The 8,449-nt window shown below is 40.9% G+C and overlaps 1 protein-coding gene across 1 annotated transcript in view; it reads right to left on the minus strand.

Moving 5' to 3' along the window:
* Positions 1-8,449, minus strand: part of LOC109916785 (complement C3-like) — a 95,880-nt gene that overhangs the window by 30,845 nt on the left and 56,586 nt on the right. The window contains 2 exon segments of the mRNA XM_048617802.1: positions 3,481-3,540; positions 5,425-5,583. Coding sequence (XP_048473759.1) covers positions 3,481-3,540; positions 5,425-5,583 — 219 coding nt within the window.

An 8,449-nucleotide genomic window follows, 5' to 3' on the forward strand; every position in this document is an offset into this window, starting at 1 on the left:
GCCCTCTCACTCACCCGCCCATAGTCCTTCCCACTCACTCACCCGCCCATAGTCCAGCACGTTCCACTCACCCACCCATAGTCCTGCCCACTCACTCACCCCCCCATAATCCTGCCCAGCCTAACTTCGGGAGGTCAATCCAAGCTCCCAGTCAAAGTGCTGCCCATATCCTAAGTAAATGAGACAGCTGCCCACTTGCTCTGTGGACCCATGTATGATACAAATACAAACTAAATATTTCTGAAACAAATTCATCTTACTTCAACAGAAATCTTCCAAAACCTGGTGACCTTATCTATGCGGCTTGCTTCTCTTTTGCAAGTAGACCAGATGGCTTTCTGCTTCACCACATTCAGGTTGAGCCTGAGTTTATGCTAGGGTGATGTTTTAGTAGTCCAGTACAATTGTTTTCTGTTTGACACAGGACAGCTTAAGCGTTTCAATCTCAGTGCTGTAAAAAGGATTAGAGGCAGCAGGGAGGAGTGCAACAAACTTTTACCGGAAACGTCCCATAGCTGAGAGGAAGTACTTTTCTGGAAACATCCTCTCTTGAAAAGGGGAGGTTGAGAGGTGACCTGTCAGAGGCCTTTCACAGAGTTGATAGCGCGCAGAGAGAAGTCAGTAACCGATTGTGTCTGTACTCACTCTCTCAGTAACTTAGCCTCCTGCTCTTTCCCCTTAATCTCTACGCACTGTTTCTCCTTAAAATAGCCGTCCAATGGCCTCTTCAATGCCTCAGTTGAACATGCCTCCACTGCACTTCCAGGTAGTGCATTCCAGAACCTCACTGTTTGAAAAAACTTTCTCATACCTCACATTTGCTTCTTTTGTGAAACACATTAAAGTTGTCCCTTCTGGTTCTTGACCCTTTTTCAAGTGGGAACACGTTTTCATTATTCAATCTGTCCAGATCTCTCATGATTTTGAAAACTTCTAACTAAACTTCTCAGTTTTCTCCTCTCCAAGGAAAGTAGTCTCAACTTCTCCATCCTTTTTTCATAGCAGCCAGTGTTTCATTCCTGGAACCATGCTTGCAAATCTCTTCTGCATTCTCTCCAATGTATTCACATCCTTCCTTGTAGTATGGCACTCAGAACTGCACACAAAACTCCAGGTGAAGTTGAACTGGTTTCTTAGACAAGTTCAGCATAATCTCCTTGGTTTTGTACTCTAGCTCCCATTTGTGAAGTCAAGAATACTGTATAATTTATTAACAGCTTTCCCTTCCTACCCTGTACTACCAAGTGGCTACTTGGATATCATTTATAGGGTCATCGTCATAGAGTCACAGAAACAGACCCTTCAGTCCAACCAGTCCATGCCAACCATAATCCCAAACTAAACTAGTCATACCTGCCTGCTCCTGACCTATATCCCTCCAAACCTTTCCTATTCATATATCCATCCAAATGTCTTTTGTACAATGTAATTGTACTTGTATTCATCACATCCTCAGGAAGTTCATTCCACATGCGCACCACCCACTTTGTCAAAACTTTTCCCCTTGTGTCTTTTTTAAATCTCTCTCCTCTCACCTTAAAAACGTGCCCTCTAGTCTTGAAATCCCCCATCCTGGGGAAAAGACAACTACTATCAACGTTATCTATACCTCTCATTATTTTATAACTTCTAGCAGGTCACCTTTCAACCTCCTACACTTCAGTGAAAGAAGTCCCAGCCTATCCAGCTTTTCTTTATAACTCAAACCTTCCATATGCAACAACATCCTGGTAAATCTCTTCTGAACCCTCTCCAGCTTGATAATATCCTTCCTTTTATTGGGTGACCAGAACTGGACACAGTATTCCAGAAGAGGCCTCACCAATGTCCTGTACGACCTCAACATAACATCACAACTCCTGTACTCAAAGGACTGAGCAATGAAGGCAAGCGTGTCAAATACCTTTTTAACCACTCTGTATATGTGTGATGCAAATTTTAAAGAATTATGTACCTGAACCCCTAGGTCCCTCTGTTCTACACTACCCAAGGCCCTATCATTAACTGTATAAGCCCTACCCTTGTTTGTTGCACTAAATGCAATACCTCGCATTTATCCAGATTGAACTCCATCTGCCATTTTTCAGCCCATTGACCCATTTGATCATGGTCCCATTGTAATCTTAGCAAACCTTCTTCACTGTGTACAATGCCACCAATTTTAGTGTCATCCACAAACTTACAGACCATGCCTTCTATATTCTCATCCAAATCATTTATGTAAATAACAAACAAAAGAGGACCCAGAACCGATCCCTGTGGATCACTGTTGGTCACAGGCCTCCAATCTGAAAAGCAACCCTCTACCATTACTCTCTGTCTCATTTGCTTCCACTACCTCCCCCTAGCTGCCAAGGGAGGTAGTGGAAGCAGATATGATAGTGATTTTTAAAGGGCATCTTGACAAATACATGAATAGGATGGGAATAGAGGGATACGGTCCCCGGAAGGGTAGGGGATTTTGGTTGTGACGGGCAGCATGTCGGTGCAGGCTTGGAGGGCCGAAGGGCCTGTTCCTGTACTGTAATTTTCTTTGTTCTTTGTGTTTAATATGCTGCACTCCAAGACGGAAGGGATTAGTGCAACATGAACTAAAATCTGCTGCCAGGACAGTGCTCTCAAATAATCAGCGTTTGGAACCAACATTTACCATTAGGGCTGCCCTATGACAATACAGAAAAAATGGCTGAAGACAGCCCCAACAAGCTTCGCAATACATGTTTAACAGAAATTATAAAGTGTGAGAAACACATGTTTAATGTGTTCTCAGCACATGAGGACAAAGGCAGTCTGTTCCTCAGTAAAATTGAATATGCAACACTCTTTACTATCCTAAAGACAAGAACATTTCATACCAACTGGTTATTTCTTTAAGTTTCTTTCTAATCAATCAGTTATAATACAACAAGTAGGTTTTAATTAAGATTCTTCAAGATAATCATAGATATAGGTTCCAAGGTGTTATAGAAAGATATATATACTTTACATACATATTATATATGAATCACTAAAATATTAGAAAGAAAGTTTTAAAACTAATTATAAGGGGCCTTCCTTATCTGTCCAAGTCACAAGCAACCATGGAAAGTAAGTTTCCTACATACCAAAACGGACCCATAAAGATCATAGCAACAAGATAGCTAATTGAATGACGTACTGGGTACCCAATCATTGTTGAACAATTCAGCACTAATTAACCAATAGTATACCAGTGGAGGGAGTATGTGCCGCCATGTTAACATTACAAGAAAAACGTATAAAAGACATTTTACTTGAAGTTGAAATTAGAGTGTCATTGACTTTTCTTCTGATCTAAGCTGCAGATTAAGAGGGTAATTGAATCCTCACGTCAAGGCCAGATTGAAGGGAAGTCTTTGGCCTCTCCATGTATTGTACTGGTGGAATAAAATTGCCAAGTGCCTCAAACTCTGCTGTCTCCTGAAAGATTATTATCTCCGTAAGACTCGCTCCTCCACTTACCTTCAATGTTCCCTGTCCTTTTCCTTTGGCTTTCACTGTGAAGTTCCCAAAGTTGTTGATCTGAAATGTGGATAATGCAGGTTAGCCATTTACCGGGATATGATGCCAATTTAACTCAACAAAGACACAGTGAAAGACTGCAACGGAAAGGGTTGTTTCTCTGATTCGTCTGCATTTTTTTTAATGTTCTACAAAACTGGGAATGACAAGAAAAATTGGAAAGGCTGTCTGTTGGCTTTCAATCTTTGTTCTCAGGAAGGGACTGTCATGGGAATTAAGGGGAACCTTCTTTTACATTGCTGTAATTTTTGTAGTGGTGGTGGTTCAACCACGGAGCAGTTATGTCAGGATTAAGTGCAACTTAAGATGGAACATGGGTGGTATTAGCATTCTTGTGGCCTAGCTCTTCTTAATCATCACACTGGTTATTGATTACAGGGATGAGTGTTGCAGTTCAAAGCAAATATGGTGAATTGCTGCAACACAACATTTACTTCATATACACTGCATCCTCAGTGCAATAAAGGTTGAGGAGTTGAGTCTAAAGTCTGAGTGCCAGACAAGCAGACTGCATTGTCTCAGATACTCAGCTTCCTGAGGGATGCACAGTTCCACACATAGAGGTATATTCAGGTGCTGCATCCTATTTGAGTCTTGTAGATGCTGGAGAGATCTTGAGGAATCAGTAAGACGGAATCCAGTCTCAGCCCTGTTCTGAAGAATGGTCACCAGACTCAAAATGTTAACTCTGTTTTCTCTCACCACAGATGCTGCCAGTTTTGTTGAGTTTCTCCAGCAATTTTCTGTTTCAGGTCGTCAGCATCCGCAGTTCGTTGCTTCATATTATGATAAACTGTATGGTCTAATTATAAGGTTTGGTCCACTTTTAACCTCATCACACATCAATGATGGGAACTCAATGGTAATTAGTTCATGGAACATCAACAGGGGCGTACTGGGATTTTTCTTGTTAGAGATGGTCGTTGCCCAGCATTTGTGGCAGAAATATTACCTTCGGTTTGTTGTCTGCAGCCTTTGTGGTTATAGGGTATGGGTAGATGTCATTGTGGGCAGCTTCAACATTATAGGAATTGTGAATGGGAAGAAACACTTGTGAAACCATCAGCAAGGAGACTCCGCCTTCTGACAACTTTACAGATGCAAACTTTACATCACCCCAAGTAGAGAGTAAGTCACAGACCAGAAACAGATTCGACAGGCCGAACAGCCTATCCCTGCTCCTATACTCCGATGATACATTAACCGATTCTGATTCTACAGGTGCTGCCAGATCCACTGAGTATTTCTCGCCTGTTTCCACTTTTAGTTCATAAATCCAGCATTTTCAGAATGTGGTTTTTGAAGGTGTTGTTGTAGGAATCCAGAGGCCTGGACAAATGACTTCGAGAGATGAGTTCAATACTCGCTCTAGGAAATATATGAGATGCTTCATGAAGATTTCTGCTCCCCCACAGTGAAAATCCTAACACTCATCAGGCTGCTGAACAGCTTAAATTTGGAATTCAATTACATGCCACTGAAATTCCTCAAGAATTTTTTTAACACAATGAAATTGTCACCTCCTGAGCCAGTCAACACTGGAATTATTGAGCAAAACAGGATTTAAGCGTTATAGCTACTGAAGACTTATTTGCAATGAATATTCATGAAGTGGGATGGGTGAAGACTCTGTGGAACATAAATGCAGATGCAGACCAGGAAGAATGAATGATCCATTGCTGCACTGCCCACTCGACGCAATGCAATGCAAAGGTAGTTAATACACTTCTGTAGGTTGGAATCAAAAATATCATACTGAGAAACACGTGCAAATGCAAAATTCCAGTGTGTATGCTCAAAACAATGGAAAGCACAAATACCCATTTAGGGTACGACAAAAATAATTACTTTAAAATAAACATTAAAACTTAAGTAATAACTAACCTGTTCTGTTTTTGTGACATATCTATTATCTGTGTTAAAATACCAAGGAACAGGAGCAGTTCTGCCGGAGATGGTTACAATAACATCCAAGTCAATTTCATTCTCTTGAGAGATATCTGCCCGATACTTGGTCAGAGCTTGTAAAGCAACCATTGTCACCTTTTATTTGGGAGGAGGGTAGTGGAAAGAAGGAAAACAATTGTCAAATATATTTAAGAAAGCAAAGTTTGCTCAAGAAATAAGAATGAGTAATCAATTTATTTTTGAATCTCCATTAAAGGTCGTGGAGAAAAATCAAGAGATACCAGAAAAAAAACCTAAAGAAAAGGGCAAAGCTTATGTTCCAACCTGACATTATTATTTTACAAGTCAGATCAGAAGTTTACACATAAAAGAAATAAAGATAAAATGGAGTGAATCAAAATATTTACATAAAACACAAGTTTCAAAGTTTTGGAAAGCACAGTAAAATTATAATCCTATTAAATCCCAAAGCACCTCTTTACAGTATTCAATCCAGAGAGAATTCCCTTTTCGAGAACATCCATAGCACTTACTTTAACTCTAGCTACAGCTCTAGTCTTGAGAATCTGATAGCCTTTTCCTAGAGTCTTAAACTTTCTAAGCTCCAAATAATCCCTTCAGGATTTTAATCAAATATTTCTGACTGGAACTGTACGAAACTCTTTGCTCTGAGATAATCTGCTTCTTAACAATTCTAACTAACTCCCTTCCCCAGGAGTAACTACGTTATACATCTGTCTTCATTCAGTCTGCCAAACTGAACCAGAAAAAGAGATACCAAGGTGTAGAGCTGGATGAACACAGCAGGACAAGCAGCACCAGAGGAGCAGGAAAGCTGATGTTTCGGGTCTGGACCTTTCTTCAGAAATGGGGGAGGGGAAAGGGATTCTGAAATAAATAGAGAGAGAGGGGGAGGCGGATGGAAGATGGATAAAGGAGCAGATAGGTGGAGAGGAGATGGACAGGCCAAGTAGGCGAGATGGAGCCAGTAAAGGTGAGTGTAGATGGGGAATTAGGATGGGGGTTGGTCAGTCAAGGGAAGACAGACAGGTCAACGTATTTCAGAATCCCCTTCCCCTCCCCCATTTCTGAAGAAGGGTCCAGACCCGAAACATCAGCTTTCCTGCTCCTCTGATGCTGCTTGGCCTGCTGTGTTCATCCAGCTCTACACCTTGTTATCTCAAACTCCAGCATCGGCAGTTCTTGCTATCTCTGAATAATAAAAAGCTTTTCTTTTCAAGTTATGGGTATTTTCCCCTAGCCAAATATTTGTCGGTGTTCTTTTTTTTTTCAAAAATCACCATGGCTACAGAAAACTTACAAGTTAATCATTAAACCCATTTAGATACACAGAAAACACAGATGCCCCTTGGAAAATGGTGGTGAGCTGCCTTCTTGAACCACTGCAGTCCATGTAGTGTACATATACCCAAAGTCCTATCCAGTGGGAATTCCAGAGTTTGTATAGTTTCAAGTCAGGATGGTACATGACCAGGAAGGAACTTGTAGGTATTATTCCAATGTACCTCCTGCCCTTTATCTTCTAGGTGCTAGGTCACAAGTCTAGAACTTGTACAAGTGATATAATAATAATTCTGTGTTGTTTTTATATGACTGATCACTTTTGATTAGTTTTGTCCATTTAATTGTTTTCTCCTCTGGTTGGAGGGGCACTTATAGGCGAGTGCCTACCCTTATCAACTATAGCCTACCGATCAGGGAAGTGCAAAACAACTTTGCTGATAAATAAAACTGGATTTTATTATAAAGTCAAGAGATAATAATTCTCCTACATTTATGAAATGACAGACTATATCAACTAGTTATTGAAAACTGTATCAGCTTACCTCAGGTGAATGTATTTATTTTTTGAATTTGTAATCTGACCAAGAGTTAAATTGGACTGATCAGTGCAACACTAAAGAGATGGCTGCATTATCAGGAATCCATCCCTTTTGGAATAAATAAAATTGGGTAGAGTCATGTACCCTTGTTTCATTGTGTTTGAAAGACTTGGTGAAAAGTTTCTTTTGGAATTTAGCAAAAGAGATTGTACTGATCAGCCAGATGTGGAGGAATGTCTGATAACACTCATTTCAACCTTGCAATTCCCATCAACATGTTGGGTGTATAGAATTCTATCTGCTCATATCAGGGCAAAGGTTCTCTAACACTTTGAAAATGGTTACTCATTCCAGTTGCTATCCCTTGACCACAGTAATCATGGACAAAGAGGGGGTTAACTGTCTAACAACATTGCAGGGGCAGGTGAAGTGTGTCAAGGGTAAATGATGGTGCAGGCCAATATTTCATTGGTTAGGCCACATTTGGAATACTGTGTTCAATTCCGGTCTCCCTGCTATAAGAAAGATGTTGTGAAACATGAAAGGGTTCAGAAAAGATTTACAAGGATGTTGTCAGGATTGCTGGGTTTGAACTATAGGGAGATGCTGAATAGGCTGGGGCTATTTTCCCTGGAGTGTCAGAAGCTGAGGGGTGACTTCATAGAGGTTTATAAAATCATGAGGGGCATGGATAGGTTGAATAAACAAGGTCTTTCTCCCAGGTTAGGGAAGTCCAAAACTAGAGGGCATAGAGTTAAGGTGAAAGGGGAAAGATGTAAAAAGGACCTGAGGGGAAACCTCTTCTCACAGAGGGTGGTGTGTGTATGGAAAGAACTGCCAGAGGAAGTAGTGGAGGCTGGTACAATTACAACATTTAAAAGGCATTTGGATCGGTATATGAATAGGAAGGGTTTGGAGGGATATGGGCCAATTGCTGGTAAATTGGACTAGATTAATTCAGGAGTTGAACCCAAGGGTCTGTTTCTGTGCTGAATATCTCTATGACTCTATGACTATTTCCTTTAATGACCAGTTGAGAAAGCACTGGCTGGGGGTTCATTGCAACAGGATCCAGGCTCTGCTGCAGTCGGGCAATGACCATGCTTGCCTCAGATGAACTTCCCAAGAAACCTGACAGACCAATTGACGTGAGCCTG

This window comes from Rhincodon typus, chromosome 38 (assembly GCF_021869965.1).
Source record: "Rhincodon typus isolate 14 chromosome 38, sRhiTyp1.1, whole genome shotgun sequence".
In the NCBI taxonomy this organism is placed as follows: domain Eukaryota; kingdom Metazoa; phylum Chordata; class Chondrichthyes; order Orectolobiformes; family Rhincodontidae; genus Rhincodon; species Rhincodon typus.